The sequence below is a fragment of the Schistocerca nitens genome, chromosome 5 (assembly GCF_023898315.1).
Source record: "Schistocerca nitens isolate TAMUIC-IGC-003100 chromosome 5, iqSchNite1.1, whole genome shotgun sequence".
NCBI lineage: Eukaryota > Metazoa > Arthropoda > Insecta > Orthoptera > Acrididae > Schistocerca > Schistocerca nitens.
Genome location: NC_064618.1, coordinates 800,353,830 through 800,372,430, shown reverse-complemented (window position 1 = coordinate 800,372,430; position 18,601 = coordinate 800,353,830). Strand labels below are relative to the sequence as shown.

Genomic DNA, 18,601 nt, shown 5'->3' with positions numbered 1-18,601 from the left:
TTTCACATGTAGAATCACTTCACAAATTGTGCGACATCCTTCCTGAATTACCCTGTATCTAATCTCATTCCATACTCCTTTCCTACTTTTACAACCCTCTCCTACATAAACTTTGTAAAACATAAAAATTAATGAAAGAGGTAACTCTAACCAGATACAGTTGAATGCTCATCATTCACCTTGCCTTAGTAAATACAGTGAAAAGTTAATTACTGATTTATTGTGCATCATCATAGAAGATTTCTCTATTAATGGCCTCTATCATACTCATATGAATGTTCTTGTATACATTTCAAGTTTGACTTCAATCTTGTATAAAACACTGTTTATCCCTATTGACAGCTGTGTAATGTACAATGTGGATGAAAATAATACAGTCACATTTATGTAAATAGGGTGTCTGCATTACACTCTGTTATTTAATTTCTGTACAATCTACCAGCTTAACTAATGAATTGTTATATATACCCGGCATAAATTTCTGCTTTGTTTTCTCCGCACTCTTAATGTTTTCAGTTTCTTTAGCAAATTTTGATTGTAACTTTTCACATCTAGTCAAAGACATGTTTAATTCAGCTCATTCTATCATGTTCTATGTTCTTATCATTGTGTACTTGTAACTCTCACCTTTTATTTAATAGATAGTAGGCTACTTCCATTTTATATTTTCCTGTCCCTTGTGTTCTCTTGTAAACTAAATGCAGTTTAGGACTATCATATCTTCTGATTTTTCTTTATTGTTTTTGGAAGAGTGTGTTTAAGTCACAGATGATGTTCTCAGCAGATTCTGCTAACATATGGCCTCTGTCATTTCTGGTATCATATCTGTTGCTTCCCAATGAAAAAAATTCTTTAAATTTGCATTAAAATCCTCAAATATCATGCTGTTGCAATATTTGCTGTCATTTATCAGATTCTGTAAGCCTTTTTTTTGCCAGTTTTGGTCTTTGTTTTATTGTCACACTTCTGATAATCGTTTTATACCCCATTTGGTGTTGTAAAATTACTCTTTTGACTCCACAAATATTTCTGTTTTAGCTGTCCATATTTTTGTCTATTTAGCCAAACACCAGTTGGCAAGATGTAGATGCGGAAATATCTGGGTATGCCCCAAGGCCTGAGGCCATTGCCTGCGGCCTCTGAGTCCACTACTCACAATTTTCTTTCTTCTTCTTCTTCTTCTTCTTCTCTCTCTCTCTCTCTCTCTCTCTCTCTCTCTCTCTCTCATTGCCATTATTGGTTCCTTTATTTACTTTCCATAGATCTTCAAGAGTGAACTGACACAGAGAAATAGGGTTATTCTTAATGTCTTGGGCTTGGTTGCAACCACAAAGGATGTTGTCCAGTCTTGTTAAGTTGGTTAATGGCAATAGGCCCATCCTCTTGAAGTGTGTACTAGCTTGCAGGTTCTATGCTAAGCTGTGACACAAACATCGTACTTGATTTGCTGTGTGGTACAGTGAATATAACTGATAACTGACCACATTCAGTTATCTCGGTTCCCAGATCTCTGCTGACGGCGACTGCAGCCATGAAATCCGGAGACGCCTGTTGCTCGGTAGACAGGCGATGTCAAACCTTGACAAGGTTATAAGGTCCAGAGATATAACACTAGCAACAAAGATCTGTATTGTGAGGGCTCTGGTCTTTCCAGTTGTGATGTATGGATGTGAGACCTGGACCATTAGAAAGGCCGAACGGCGAAGAATTGACTCCTTCGAATTGTGGTGTTGGAGGAAACTTCTTAGAGTTCCATGGACTGCAAAGAGAACCAACAGATCAATATTGGAGCAAATTAAACCAGATTTCTCCCTGGAAGGTCTAATGTTAAAACAAAAGCTGACCTACTTTGGACACACAATGCGAAGGCATGCCTCGCTGGAAAAAATATTAATGCTGGGGAAGATTGAAGGAACTAGAAGAAGAGTACGTCAGAGGATGAGATGGATCGATGGCATCACAGAAGCAATGTGTTCCAACCTGGAAGGCCTACGGGAGAAAGTGCAAGACAGGAAAAAGTGGCGTGATTTGGTTCATGGGGTCACGAAGAGTCGGAACTGACTAAACGAATAGAGAGAGAGACAGTGAATATTACGTTAAGAAATACTACAACCAGCCACTTTTTTATGTATTTTCATTTACACGAACAGTACGCATAATAAAACGTAAGTTCATCTAACAAGTATTTATATAGATTGCGAAGTATAGTAATTTAAAAAAATTGATATTTTGCACAGGGTAACTGGAGAATTCAAATTGCGGTTGATGTTTCTAACACTGTGCTAATTGAAGATTCAAATGTATATCATGCCAGTTGAAGATGGGTGGAAGCCCAAAACTGGTATTGCTATAAATAAAAGTACATAAAGTAGCTGGTTACTGTATTTCTTAAAGTAATATAATCCACAGTCAAGGAGCTCAACAACCAGTGAAATTGATAAATTAATCTGTACACTGAATGTGTTCTTTGCTCCATGTGCGACATATCCTCCGTCAATCATGTACTTGTATTTCTCACTGTTTTGATGAGCTGCTTGCTGCAGTGTTGGAGCAGAAGTACTCATGCTCTGTGCAGCCTGTATAAAGGTGGGGGTCTTAATGCAGCCATTTATTATGTACCATGTTTCAGTCAAGAGAGCAATATATGTAACTCTTGCAGTTAAAAATAACTGCACAATAATAAAAAAACTTTGACTCTGTGAATTGTCATTAAGTATATGTGAAGCAGGTTTGCATGTAAGTATTTTGTGCCTATTTTTCCTCACATTGTACAAGATACTTTAAAAGATTATGGTAATAACAACATAAGCAAACACAGTAAAATATTTTATCCCTGAAATTGAAGATATTTATTGGAGTGATTTGAGGTATGTTAATGATTTTGCCTGCTAGTCGCAAGTCAATGAAAGAAATTGTCACAAGATAGCAGAATAGACATATGAATATATTGTGTAGATCAGTACTGAGAAGAACTTGTTAACCCAGCAAAACCATTTATAAAGTTTCTGGTGTGTGTGTGCGTGTGTGTGTGCGTGTGTGTGTGTTTTTGATTAGTGTGCATCCATTTATACATGTAATTTTTTTCTCCTTAAAAGGATCAGAGACGTTATCTGGTACTTGGTGCAAAGATATTCTGAATACCATAATACAGAATACTTCGCACACTTGGGCCAACCATACACTACAGTGCTTCCCGCCGGTGCTGAATGAATTTTTCCAGCAAAATAATGCACCCCTGGAAAACAAGCCGTTACTAAAGGTATAATTATTGTTGATCATGGAGGAATGGTGAATAGCAGTCTATCTCAATTCTTATTGTTGTTATTCCATCATGAATTTTCAGTTTTGTTGTTTATTTTTGATAGAATAACTTTGCATGCAATGAACTGCTTTCTTATAATATTATTTTTGTGTTTCAAAGAAAGCTGTTGAGGAAGAGTATAGAAATTGGACATCAATGAATAATGAAAATGACATTATTGCTCATTTTTCTGTGCCGGGAACTCCTACTCTTTTTCTTTGTCTTCTTTGGAAGATGATATTAGAGACAGATCGTATTAGCACAATTGCATACAAGTAAGTAGCCACAATGTAATTCTGTTTCCTCAAACCTTCTAAACCCATGTCTACTACCAGATGGTACATTACAAACAAAAAATTTTCTGTTGCTCTCTGAAGGATACTAGAGCGAATTGGCGCAAGAGCACTGTCAGCACACATTCGTAAATTTTGTGATTACCTCGTCTATGAGTTTGCTAACTCAGGAGGTGGCCAGCATGTGAATAAGTGTGTTGACGCCATCAATGACATGATATGGAAGTACAACATCGTTACAATTGATCGGCTCGTTCTTTGTTTGGTAAGTTGATTCATTCATTCATACATTGTATTACATAGCATTACTATGGAAAATCTACTGGGTTGTAAAATGAGCCAAGAATCCATTAAATATAAGATTGTCATCAACTCCATCTGTTGCTCCACTAGTCTTATAAGTCAGTGGTTGGTCCACAGACACAGAGAATAGTAACAGTCAGATAATCATTTGTAGCTTCTAAGCATTTATTCTACCAAGAGCTTTAGACACTAAAATGCCCACCTGTGTGGCCACAGCACTGCATACAGGAATTGTCATCATCATCATAATAATTGTTAGTATTTTTTATAGACTTTGGAGAGAGAGAGAGAGAGGAAGAGGGAGGGAGCTGGGTTGGGAGAAGGGCAGAAGTAGGTAGTTATCTTTCCACCTATATTATTCAGATTATGTTTTTATTTATTAATTGTAAGTCATTTTGACAGTTTCATTTATTTCCTAATTTATGTGTGTTCGTAGTGTTACTGTCAGTTTGAAATAAATGATAAAGTACGAAAGGGGATTATATTATCAACTGGCAATTACACAAGAAGCTCAACAGCAGACTCATAAGTATACTACATACAGGGTGGCGATTCTTCTGGAAAACTTGGAAATCTAGGGAGTTACATTTTGCCTGAAAAATCAGGGAGATCTCATGGAATTTCATAAAATCTCAGGAAATTCTCTGTTTTTTAACATGGTATTGAAATTTAATTTCCTTTGAGTTTTATAAATCATAAATTTTAAGATGCTTAATATTTCAAAGGGTGTTAAGTATGCAAATATTGTTTCATATAAATTATTGATGTTTACAAACTACGGTTAAACTACTACTTAAGGCTAGTATACATTAGCTGAGAGGAAAGGGAAGTAATTATTGTGGTATCCTCCACCCACTGTTAATTTATTTGGAGTTTCTTATGACATCATCTTCCTCCCAATACCTGGGATTCTCAGGGAATGATGATGATGATAATAATAATAATAATAATAATAATAATAATAATTTTTTTTCCAAGTTTGAGTAGTCACACTGGTATAATTTCGGTACATTTCAGTTTCTATAAAAAGGAAATTCCCTTAACTAGCCAATTCTTATGTTCAGGAGATGAAATCCCAGTATTGACTTTAGACACATGTGGAAGTGGAAAAATCTTTTCCTGGTTTTTGGAACTATTGATTCTTTCCTGGAAAGAGTGATAGATGGGGGGAAATTAAAAAGGATATATAGGACACGCAGATCCCATGATGAGGGCAGAAAGAAGGTGCAGGACACTCATACCTCATGATGAGAGGGACACACCAGTTGTGAGGACAAGTAAGGGGAGGCCAACGCGTGGAAAGGATCATTTTGACAAACAGGAGAGCTACGAAAACAATTGTGAAGACTGGGGCTCAGTTTCCTATACGGCTATACAATTTTGTTCTGTCTAATGACTTTGTGAGAGGTGGAGTTAAAACACAAAGAACTGTCAAACATGGTACTCATTATCTGAAGAGACAGCAGCACGTTGGTAGGGACTGCGGAAATTCAGACTGCGATAAATGCGAAATTGATTCAAATTCGGCCTAAAAATAAGAAAATGTGAAATTACTTAATAGACTCTATTACATAGTGAATTGTATCTAGATGAACTATTGCCAGAGATAGTTTCAAAAAGCTTTATTTTCTGCATATAAATATCGAAAATGTAACCAATTTTCAGTTACTGGTATTGAACGTCATCTGGTGAAGCCTAATTTGGAAAGATAATGTGCGTAAGAACCTGTTTGGATAATGAAAAGTGTACGAATGCAACGGTATATCAATCTGCTCTGTGAACTGGTTCCATGCCAGTTGTGGGCACTTGAATGGTCTGTTTAAGATAAACACTGCATAATCCAACATAGTGCTCAGCCATGGGACCTAGCATTTTGTAACAAAGAAACATTTATGTTTGTTCATTAACTAAAGCTCAAGAGATGGTATAATGCAGGCACTTTCAACATGGCAAACTAGATGATTGATATTTCAAACTGTGGTAGCATCGGATACTGCTAGATCGGGCCTGAAGTACATTGTTAACAGTACTCTTCTAACCTAACAAGCAGGCGCATGATAACCCTTCCTGAGTGCATTGTGTTGTGTGTTGCTCATTCTTTTCTTTTCTTTATTTTGAAATAAGTGAAGCAATTAATCCGGGTTCGTCACAGATTTCGGTTGCAACCCTTACAACAAAAGAAGAGATCAGTGATCCCTGTGACAATTTGTCAGTTCTGCTATAGGCTGCTGCCCAGCGAAAGGGAGATAGGGCTTGTTTTGCTACACCACTCCTCTCCAATCTGGTGGTCAAAATTCTAGTTTGTTTACACTTGCAGCCATCTGCCACCATAGCCTATAGTACCCGCACTCTGCGCTATAGCGATTGGGGGCAAAAAAAATCTGTAATATTTTTTACTGTGCTGAAATTTTTTCCCATATGTTCAATTCTACTTCTACACAACCTGCCTTGTCAGTTCTGTCTGTAGCATTTTCAGGCATGGATGGCACGGCTATGAGTGCCCGCAGAAGGTTGAAATTGATGTTTTGCAGATTTTGTAATCATTGAATTGAAATGGGCTGGAAAAGACAAATAATGTCCAGAAACACCCTAAATGGGAGATGCATTCAGTTCATTGGCGGGAAAATACTGCTGCTTTTCAACAGAACTACACTCCTGGAAATTGAAATAAGAAAACCGTGAATTCATTGTCCCAGGAAGGGGAAACTTTATTGACACATTCCTGGGGTCAGATACATCACATGATCACACTGTCAGAACCACAGGCACATAGACACAGGCAACAGAGCATGCACAATGTCGGCACTAGTACAGTGTATATCCACCTTTCGCTGCAATGCAGGCTGCTATTCTCCCATGGAGACGATCGTAGAGATGCTGGATGTAGTCCTGTGGAACGGCTTGCCATGCCATTTCCACCTGGCGCCTCAGTTGGACCAGCGTTCGTGCTGGACGTGCAGACCGCGTGAGACGACGCTTCATCCAGTCCCAAACATGCTCAATGGGGGACAGATCCGGAGATCTTGCTGGCCAGGGTAGTTGACTTATACCTACTAGAGCACGTTGGGTGGCACGGGATACATGCGGACGTGCATTGTCCTGTTGGAACAGCAAGTTCCCTTGCCGGTCTAGGAATGGTAGAACGATGGGTTCGATGACGGTTTGGATGTACCGTGCACTATTCAGTGTCGCCTCGACGATCACCAGTGGTGTACGGCCAGTGTAGGAGATCGCTCCCCACACCATGATGCCGGGTGTTGGCCCTGTGTGCCTCGGTCGTATGCAGTCCTGATTGTGGCGCTCACCTGCACGGCGCCAAACACGCATACGACCATCATTGGCACCAAGGCAGAAGCGACTCTCATCGCTGAAGACGACACGTCTCCATTCGTCCCTCCATTCACGGCTGTCGCGACACCACTGGAGGCGGGCTGCACGATGTTGGGGCATGAGCGGAAGACGGCCTAACGGTGTGCGGGACCGTAGCCCAGCTTCATGGAGACGGTTGCGAATGGTCCTCGCCGATACCCCAGGAGCAACAGTGTCCCTAATTTGCTGGGAAGTGGCGGTGCGGTCCCCTACGGCACTGCGTAGGATCCTACGGTCTTGGCGTGCATCCGTGCGTCGCTGCGGTCCGGTCCCAGGTCGACGGGCACGTGCACCTTCCGCCGACCACTGGCGACAACATCGATGTACTGTGGAGACCTCACGCCCCACGTGTTGAGCAATTCGGCGGTACGTCCACCCGGCCTCCCGCATGCCCACTATACGCCCTCGCTCAAAGTCCGTCAACTGCACATACGGTTCACGTCCACGCTGTCGCGGCATGCTACCAGTGTTAAAGGCTGCGATGGAGCTCCGTATGCCACGGCAAACTGGCTGACACCGACGGCGGCGGTGCACAAATGCTGCGCAGCTAGCGCCATTCGACGGCCAACACCGCGGTTCCTGGTGTGTCCGCTGTGCCGTGCGTGTGATCATTGCTTCTACAGCCCTCTCGCAGTGTCCGGAGCAAGTATGGTGGGTCTGACACACCGGTGTCAATGTGTTCTTTTTTCCATTTCCAGGAGTGTATTTTTTTGAAAACTCAAATACAGCTAAAAGAGAAAAAAAAACAAAGTCAATTTGGGAGGAAAAAAAGGTGATGAAATTTTTGCAAAAGCAAACATTCCAATCACAGAGTTCCCAGTCAGCATTTTTTTTTAATAGTCAATCTCAAAGAACTTATCTTCACCTTTAAATTTGTGCATTAAAAAATAATAATAATTTTTAAAAATCAACAAAAATATATTTTAATTTTGCCAAAAGTAGGTGCTACATTTTCCGGTCCTGCACATAGTCTTTTAGTTTTGTGTGGTGTGTGGTCCATGACTGATTGAGAGGTTGGCCGCAGCAATGCCCTCTGTAGCTATGGTGTTTCCGTCAGCTGTGATGTATTGTTGAGATCAGTACCCACTGATATTACACCCCACTAATCCCCAATAAACTCGTCCCACAAAACAGCCAAATAGGCTTTGAAACACTCAGCTGATGCTTACTTTGGGCCATAAATGGAAAGGAAATGGTTAGTTGTCTGTTATGTTCACCATGAAGTCTTGAGATGGCACCCACTATCTAAGGTAGGTGACACCCTGCTTGCCTGGTCAGGGTTGGAATTGGTGGTGTCCACGCTGGTGCTGGCTAGCCTCGTTGATTCACTAGCTGGTGTTGGCATGTCAGTATCTGTGAAATCCTCAACAGCATGGTGCAGCTGGAGGAGCCAAATGACCCAGTTGAGATTTCCCTTTGTACTGAAGGGCTAGGTCACTAGGGGGTATGACATCAGTACACACTGTACGGTGCGATGCATTATGTACTGTGATGTTTGTGCCTCCAGTGGTCCACCTGGAGCCAATTGTCCATGTATACACATGCTAGAATCAGGAGCATATGACGACGAGATACAGTATATGAACGAATTGAATGGGCAATTCAGTACGTAAAATGTCAGGAAAATATAATAATCTTGGAGAATTGAAAGAGTCTAGTAGGTAATTGAATGGGTAATTCAGTATGTAAAGTGTCAGGAAAATATAATAATCTTGGAGAATTGAAAGAGTCTAGTAAGGGAGGTAATGGAAACCAGATTTGCAGAAGACTATGAGTTAGCTAAGAGGAGTGTGTGAGCAGAGTTACATGAAGTGTCAGGGGAAACGAAGGTACAAGGTAATGGGATACTCAAATATTGAGGAATAATGTGCGTTTAAAGTTCCCTGAGGTTGTAGGTACTCTGATAATAAATACAGTTGGCATTTCAGTTGAGGAGGAATAAACATTACTAAAAAGGACAGTCACAGAATTTGGACACACAAATAAAGATGTAATAAAGGTAATTCTGAAGCAATCTTAACAGAGGGAATATGAAGCTGAATCAAATATATATACAGGATTTTTGTTCCTGAGTATCAGCAGTTGGTAGGACCAGACCCACACTTGCTAGTACTGTTGAATGGGGCTGTTAAGAGTGGGGAGAGCTGGCCGTTACATACTTCCAACTGCTTCGGCACTAATGCTCAGGATGTCAGAGGAAAGGTGCACCCCTCCACAGTGCAACACTTTAAAATAAAACTTCTTGCTTGTAAAGGAGTTCAAGTGATGAAATTTTCCAGAGTTTGACTGCGCAGTTTGGTGATCAAGCATTGTCAAGGACTTGCGTGTTCACCTAGCATAAAGGGTTCAAGAAATGATGAGAATGTGTGGAAAATCAGTAACACAATCACCATATTCGCATCAGCATTACAGTTAAAAGCTTTGATGTGGTTCAAGAACTTCTTGAAGGCAGTTGCTGGGCATGAGTATCAGAAATTGCAGAACAGATCAGAATATGTTTTGGGAGCTGTTAAAAGACCATTACAAATGATCTACAGTTCTGTAAATTGTGTTCCAGATGGATTCTCAAGCTTTCTGACTGAAAATCAGAAGCCGAGACATTTAGAGATCTGTCTGAGGTTTACAGCAGGGTTTGCAAAAGAAAGTGATGCATTTTTTAGTCAGATTGTCACCTGTGACAAAATGTGGATCCACCACTACACTCCCAAATCCAAACGAGCCAGTAAGGAGTGGCAGAGGAAAGGGGAGGAAGCCCCAGTGAAAGCCAATACTCGACTCTCAGCTGGCAAGGTTCCTTCAACTGTTTTTTTTTTCTACTGCCTAGGCATTTTGATCATTGATTTATTTGCATGAGCAACATGCAATCAATGCTGCAAGCTGTTGAAGAAGGTGGGGGATGCATATTGCCACAAAAGATGAGACCAGTCAATTTGGCATGTCATCCTCCTCCATGACAATGCCAGGTGCCATACTGTACCTCTAATAGTCTCCAAACTGGAGGAAATGCACGGGACTCAACTTGATCACCCTCCTTACAGACTGGACCTATCACTCTGCAATTTCTATTTTTCTGGCCTGCTGAAAGAAACTCTAGGAGGGCACTGATTCAAGTTGGCAAGGCCATGGAGGAATTTGTGTGCAGTTGGCTCCTGACACAGTCAACTTCATTCTATGATACTGTGATAAAAAACCTTCTTTCTCATTGGGAAAAATCTATTTCTACAGTGGAAAACTATGTAGAAAATAAACAGTAACTGCCTTACTGCCTTTTGTTTTAAAATAAAGTTTTTTTTTTAAGAACATAAAAACCCATTTGATTCACCTTCGTACTTCAGTTGATTGACAACAAAAGGAATTGTTGTATCTATCGGTGTCACAAAATGCGTGAGCACTCTAGAACACATCAAACTCTACAGAAAGATTAAAATATAAGTTTGTTTTTGATATATACAATATTTACTGTACGTAACTTTGTACCCTGTAGTCTCTCTCTCTCTCTCTCTCTCTCTCTCTCTCTCTCTCTCTCTCTCACTCTCATTCTATTATTCCATTCTCCTCTTTTCCCACCAGTACTAGTTATCAGTATTCACTAGGAGTCCGAGCAGCAGTAGCATCTTTATTGGTTTGTAAAGCCTCACTTCACTATTATCTGTGGCTCAGAGTGATCTAAGTGTAGTCTGAGGATAATTTTAAGGAAATTCTGAGCAGAGCTCTGAGTGCAGAAGCTTAAAAAGTTGCCCGGACCAATCATAGTTACCGTCTGTGAGGTGATGCCAATTCAACGCACTCTGGTGACACTGCCATTGTGTAATGTGGGTGCGGGCAATGCTGTGATGGGGTTCTGATACATGCTGCTGCTGGTGGAGTTGGCTGTGGCTCAATGTTAGAAGACACAAATGACCCTGTGTCCTGACATTAATCATGCAGACCATTGGGAACATATGCCAAAAAACTAGAGGTAAGGTGTTCATCCAATGCACAGGTTGGTGTGGGTTTGGCACTGCAGTGGACGCCACAGACTGATATCAGGCTCTATGTCCTTGACCGACATTGCTGTGAATGATGATGGGACTGTGGAGGCAGCAGTGGCTGCATAGGTGGACAGGGGTTGACCTCCGTGGGAGGTTCGTTTGACGACCTTTGCACCCAAATGTTAGGCACTATCAAGGGCGGCTCGTGTGTGGCAGGCAATGTTTCTGAAAGATGAAAGTCTACGACAGGATGATGATAATCATCAAAACATAGATGATTTTGGCGCCATTGGTGGGTGCCTGATTTGCATGTACCATCTTCTGACTGATGACACCAGTGTCCCAGTTGTGAGTCTTGTTAAAGGCACAATACAAAGCTTGTGAAATGCAGAATAGAAAGCTTTATCCTTCATGCAAAACAAGCTTCCAGAAATGATTATTGAAGCAGGCTGTCTAAGATGAAATAGATGCAGTAAAGTTTGGAGACAACAGTCATGTAATAATTCTGCCGGTGAAATGTTAAAAGGCAGAGTGTGGTTGGTGCAACATTTTGCCTGGAAAGGGAAGCACGAATTTTGCTCAACTGAGCTTCCAAGTTGCGAATGAAACATTCAGCTTCACTATTCAATTTAGGAGAGAATGAAGCCAATCAGATATGATGAATGCCATTATGTTGGCACAAATTTTGAAATTACAAGAAAGAAATCAGCAGATTGTTCTCCAAAACAATTGTTTGTGTCAAATTGTCTAAACAAAATACAGAAGTGAATGCTTTTATAGTGCTGAAGCTAGTTGTTGAATTCATTGAAATAACAAATGGATATTGTAATGTTACCTGCCATTGAGGCAAATGACGTTTCCTACTCCCATTTATGACAAGGAAAGATGATCACAACAAAATAATGAAGTAGTATTAGGTAGGGAATAAGTCACAAAACACTTACATTTTTTCCCGTTTGTGCAGAGTTGAACCAAGAGGTGTACAGGTTGAGTAATCGGCAAGTCACGACGGTGAGTAAGCATCTTCACTTGCTGTGGGTGGGTGCTTTTATGTTTTCATGTCATAGCTCTTTGGCGTCTTGACTGTCAAGGAGATCGACACCCTTTCCAAGAATGTAAACAGCAACAAACGAAGGAAACTCTAAAATGAAATGTTGCTTACTTACGAACTACTTCTTGCTGAGTCTTTGAGGTGGATGTTATGTTTGAATTAAGTTGTATCTGCTACAAGCTGCATAGTAATTGTAATCTGTACACCCATTGAAACCAATACAAGGCAGTCAATGATGAAATGTTGATGTCATTTTGTAATTAGAGTAGATATTGTTTTTCCTTACACTAACAACAGCTGCAAAGGAAAAGAGTACAAGTCTTTCCAGGGTACACAATTCTAGAGAGATACTGCTTTGCATGATCTCCACATAAAGAAGATAATTAACAGTGACCAAGTTAAATTAAAGGTAAAATAACACACGATACATCAGGTGAAGGATCAAATGCGAATGTTCTGATCCAGCTCCAAACACAGAAGAAGAGTGTCAAAACACCTCAATACCTAGTGTATGCACCAGTTACAGTCAGCTACCACCACCATCGAAATTACTGTGGATGCATTACCAAGAACCGTCAGATCCAGGCCAATTGAAAAATTCCTGGTGCGGCACTGCCTAGTCATCTGCGCAAGTTGAGAGTGGGCGGTCATCTATTCTACATGCTTGTCAAGCCTGTGCCATGTACAATGCTGGCCCACTGACTGCTTTGTTCTAATGATTCCTCAATGTCCTCTACATAGTGGTTTGAAAATATGTTGCTGTAACAGTGTGGGAATTGTGACTCAAGTTTGGTCATTAGGCGTATGCAGTAAAATTACACTCTTCTGAAGAGTACATTGCACATGATATTTGCATACTGCTGCACCTGAAAATTGTCTCGGATTACAGTCTAACCCATCCAAATGTAATACTTAAGCAATCGTAGAGACTGATCCCATTGAATAGTGTATGCAATCTACTGACAATCGATGGGAAGAGCTTGTAATGTCTGCAAATCAGATTGATCACTGTGAAGACAAGATAGTTCTGATGCATCAAATTCCACATCATTTCCCATAGGTAAGCAAGACAGAGTGTCTGCAATTGCATGCTGTGCTGTAGGGTATTTTGAAAGAAGTAGTGACCAGTTTTGTAGCTTGTACTTTGTACAAACAAACATGTCTTTTGTTGGTTAAAAAGAGCATGGCTTATGACCCACCATGTGAAAAAAAATTTGTGCCATGGAGATACTGATGAAATTTCGTAACAACATGAGTGCTATGACTTTAACCTACTGTGTATGCACTGGAACGTCTATGGATTCATTGCAGATGGCACAGGCAGGCAGTCTTGTGAAGTACTTTTGAACATGCTTTGCAACAACTATCCTGAACACCTAGTTCAACAGCCCATCTGCAATGGAAATGTATTAGACTTTGTAGCTACAAAGCTACTGTATCGACTGTGTCAGTGTAGAGAAAGGGATTAGTGATCATAATGTCATCATAGTGACAATGGTTACCCAAGTTTATAAATCCACTAAAAAGGCTAGGAGAGTAGTTTTGCTAAAAAGAGCAGATAAATAGCTGTTAGCATCCCACTTAGACAATGAATGGACATCATTTAGGTCTAACATGACAGACGTTGAGGAATTATGGGCAAATTTTAAATGGACTGTAAATCACAGCATATGCCAAGTAAGTGGATTAATGATGAAAGGCTCCATTGTGGTTTAGCAACAACATTTGGAAAATGCTGAGGAAGCAGAGGCTCTTGCACTTCTGGTTCAAAAAAGAACATACAGACGATGACAGGCAAAGGTCAGTAGAAATTCGTGCATTTGTTAACAGATCAATGCACGAAGCATAAAACAACTATCACTATCATACCTTAGCAAAACATCTTGCTGAGAGCCCAAAAAAGTACTGATCCTACATAAAATTGCTACTGAAAGAGTTGAAAATAAATTGCCAGGTCCAGATGATACCTCAGTTTGGTTTTACAATGTCTTCTCTATGGCACTGGCCCCTTACACAGTTTGAATTCACTGAGAATCTCTTGCCCAATCAAAAGTCCCGAGTGACTGGAAAAGAGTATGGATGAGATTAGTAGTGTGCTCTTGACACAGGCAAATCAATTAAATATCTAGGCGCAACTTTGTAAAGTGATATGAAATGGAGCAGCCATGTAGGGATGGTAGTCAGGAAGGTGAATCATTGACTTTGATTTTTTGGGAGAATTTTAGGAAAGTGTGGTTTGTTTGTAAAGGAAATTGGTATAGAATGCTAGTGTGACCCATTCTTGTGTGCTGCTTGAGTGTTTCGGATCCTCACCACGTCAGATTAAAGAAAAACATCAAAGCAGTTCAGAGGTGGACTGCTACAATTGTTGCTGGTTGGGTTCAGTCAACACACAAGTATTACTGAGATGCTTCATGAACTCAAATGGAAATTCCTGGAGGGAACACAACATTCATTTCATGAAACACTACTGAGAAAATTTAGAGAACGTGTCATTTGAAGCTGACAGCAAAATCATTTTACTGGTGCCAACATATGTTTCGTGTAAGGGCCCCAAAGATAAGGTAAAAGAAATTGGGACTTGCATGCAGGCATATAGATAATTGCTTTTTCCCTCTCTCTGTTTGTGAGTGGAACAGGAAAGGAAATGACTAGTAGTGGTATGAGTTACCCTTCGCTACACACTATATGGCAGCGTGAAGAGAATGTTAGTAGATGTAGATGGCTAAGGCTTCCTTTCACAACTGACTGCAGTTGACTTGGGCCTTATTCAACATCTCAAACGTGAATGTGACAGGGGATTTCGTGTTGCCAATCTTGTTAGGTAAAACTGCCTCTATTCCATATGAATGGGGCATGGTGACTAAGCAGTGCATCTTAAAACTTGTAAAATGATTGTTCACATTCTACAGTCCATTGGAAAGGAACATTTTTAAGGAACATTTTTACACTGAAGATGGTGCAAGGGAGCAGCAATTGGCATTGCATCCAGAATAAATTTAATATTGCAGGTCTGTTTGCCTGCTGAAGTTCTTGTACATTTTTAAGAGAGGTAATCTCCAGATGACCTCTAAACATTTAGTCGAAGAATAGTGCCTGTGGGCATCAATCAGAAGTCTCAAATATCAGACCTCAGTATTGAAAAATGAACACTTCCATAAATTACACTTAAGCCTTACATGTGTTAAAACTTCAAAAAGAGATTCAAAATTTTTGAGATGCTCATCAGGTGTTTATCCACACACAATGACATCATCCAAATAATTTGAAAATCATGGAACTTTTGATGTCACTTGTTCATGAAAGCATTGAAATAACAAAGGAGCAGATGTGTATTGACACAAGCCATGTGTATTGACCACCCTAAATTTCTTTGTTTCCGTATCTAGAAGTTGAAGGTAAGCTAAGGTGAAATCAATTGTAGAAAAGAATCACCTACCTGCAAGGCGACCCATAAGCTCCTCACTGGATAGAAGTGCAAAAGAATCCGTAACTGTTTGAGCATTAACTGTTACTTTAAGGTTAGTACAAAGTCTGGTTTCTCTTTCAGTTTTTGTATAGTAACCAAAGGGGATGCCCATTGACTAACAGAAATAGGTTTCAAGACACCAATTTGTTCTAAGCTGTTGAGTTCAGAAACAATTACATCACGAGTGGCATGAGGCAGCGGACATGTGTGGTAAAACTTTGGTTGAGCGTTGTCTTTTTAGCATAATATGCACTTGAAAATCTTTTGCATGTCCCAATGTGCCATCAAACAAATGCCCATATTTTTCACACAACTGATGGATGATGGTATGGGAAACTTGTGTATCAATAACATGCACATTGTCTCGAGTGTTTAATGCAAACTAATCAAAAGCACCCATCCCAGAACATACATGGTTGAACCAATGTGAATGCTACTGATGCAGTCGTATTTAGATATTTTGTTCGCGAAGTGCATATCCTAAGAAAAGACACTCTGTCTCCATTGTAGGCTATAATTCACATATGTGTTTTTTGGAGCTGTGGGTGTCCCAGTTGCTTGTAAGTAGTTTGATTAATCAGTGTGACTGAAACACTAGTACATAACTGAAATGGTACTAATTTATTGCAAATCTGTAAAGACGTGAATAGTTGGCGGCTTTTTCTCTGAATGTGACTGTCAATTACAACTTTGGAAAGACTGTTTTTATCTGTTTGTGAGAGACGGAGCCTTTTGCTGTTGACCATGTGAGGAAAGCTGATTTGAATTAGCCAAGTTTTGTACTGTGCACATTGCATTGTGATTCATGTGCTTGCAGCAGTAGTTCCTGTGAATATTGCCCGTAGGAGCAGGTAAAGATTTAGAATGGGAGATCATTTCGATCTCCTTATTGCCAGATCTGTATTGAAATTGAACAGGCACTTTCTGTGAGTGTCCTGACTTGTGACAGTGTTGTCATTCCACTTTGTAGAAGAAGCAGTGTTGGTGATTGTGTGTGACATAACACTTGACACAGGACTTTGGAGAGTGTGAATTTGCAGTATTAATGGCTGACCAACTCATGGCCTACTTACACTGTGGTTCGGAGCTGTTGTCAACATGAGCTATGTAAGGCAGAGCCCACTTAGAACTGGGATCGGTGAGTGTTGTGACAACAGGCATATTAAAGTCATTTTCCATGAAAACTTGTACTGCCTGAGCTTCAGTTACTTTAAGTATATAATTGAGACAAGGATTGTGACAGGCCGGCCGAAGTGGCCGTGCGGTTAAAGGCGCTGCAGTCTGGAACCGCAAGACCGCTACGGTCGCAGGTTCGAATCCTGCCTCGGGCATGGATGTTTGTGATGTCCTTAGGTTAGTTAGGTTTAACTAGTTCTAAGTTCTAGGGTACTAATGACCTCGGCAGTTGAGTCCCATGGTGCTCAGAGCCATTTGAACCATTTGATTGTGACAGTTTAGACTTCCTGATAGGATAGGGTTTGGGGCCCTACTTGAAGATGTGCACTCCTACCCGGGGAAAAAGAATTAATGTTGTGAGCCACCTGCGATTTTGTAGGCTCCAGAATGTTCACTGAGCTGTGTGTGGTACTCTGATTATTCCTTTTGTTTTTCATCAAAAGAGGGGAAGGTACGAGGCAAAGATTGAATTTTTCGGCTCTGAAACTGAATAAGTGCAGTATGTGTTTGCCCTCCAGAAGCAAAATTTAAATTGCTTCAACAGTAGATATAACAAGTGGAGGAACACTATAAGAATAATGCAAAAATGAAGAAATCTAGACACTTTTGACTCCTGGCTGTTTCTAGAAATTAAAAACTTCAGTTCGTTCTGCCAACAGTGAAAGAAATATTGATTAGCTCAGTATGCAGAGATGTTGAGTCTTCTTCTGTGTATCTAAGTTGTCACTAATTACAAACATGCTGTCAGGAACATCTCTTGTGCCCATTGGTGTAATGAGGTGGTGGACTCTCTGGAACACAACAAACTCTACAGAACATAAATGTATGTACTTAAAATGTATACAGTATTGAATATATGTTACTTTCTCTCACTGTCACTCACTCACTCACTCACTGGTATTAGTTATCAGTATTTGGTAGCAGTTGGAGCACTATACAGGGTGTCCCACTCAAACCTCCCCGATTTCAAGGACCCAGGAGAGAAAAACCACAGTAGATATGACAATGAAAAATGCACCAGATTGAGGAACATCTCAAAGAATTTATATTCCCACATCAGAAGTGCCAAGTATCATAGCCAGAGTGCAGCATGGTCGCATGAAGTGAAAATACCAACTCCGCAGCAGTGCGCGTAAGCAGTAGTGTGGTTTGCAGAAACAAGATCACCGATTGCTCTGCAAAGAAATTGTCATCGTGTGTATGAATGTGATCCACCTGATGTGAAAACAATTGAGGAATGGTATAGGAAGTTTCTGGCAACAGGAAGTGTTCTGAAACATTCTGCCAGTGCACGTTATGGAGTTTCACAAAAAAAAATGGAGGACATCAGACAAACGTTTCTCAGAAGCCCATGTAAGTCAATTCGTCAAGCATCTAGGCAACTTGATGTACTTTGATCAACATTGCATCGTGTAGTTCACCAGCGTCTTCATATGTTTGCTTACAAAGTGCAAATCCTGCAACATGTGACGCCGAACAACAAACCACGCCAACAACAATTTGCTGCACTGTATTGATATGGATGCCAGCTTCCTGGAAAGATATTTATTCTCTGGTGACGCAACATTTCATCTATCAGGAAGGGATCATAGGTATAATGTTTGGATTTGGGGTTTGCAAAATCTGTACGTTGTCATTGAACATGTTCATGATAGCCCGAAACTAAAT

At 40.4% G+C, this 18,601-nt stretch overlaps 1 protein-coding gene across 1 annotated transcript in view; it reads left to right on the top strand.

Moving 5' to 3' along the window:
- Positions 1–18,601, top strand: part of LOC126259200 (mediator of RNA polymerase II transcription subunit 23) — a 177,091-nt gene that overhangs the window by 115,299 nt on the left and 43,191 nt on the right. The window contains exons 12-14 of the mRNA XM_049955791.1: positions 3,096–3,259; positions 3,422–3,576; positions 3,679–3,859. Of these exons, the coding sequence (XP_049811748.1) occupies positions 3,096–3,259; positions 3,422–3,576; positions 3,679–3,859 (500 nt within the window). The remainder of the gene's footprint in view (positions 1–3,095; positions 3,260–3,421; positions 3,577–3,678; positions 3,860–18,601) is intronic.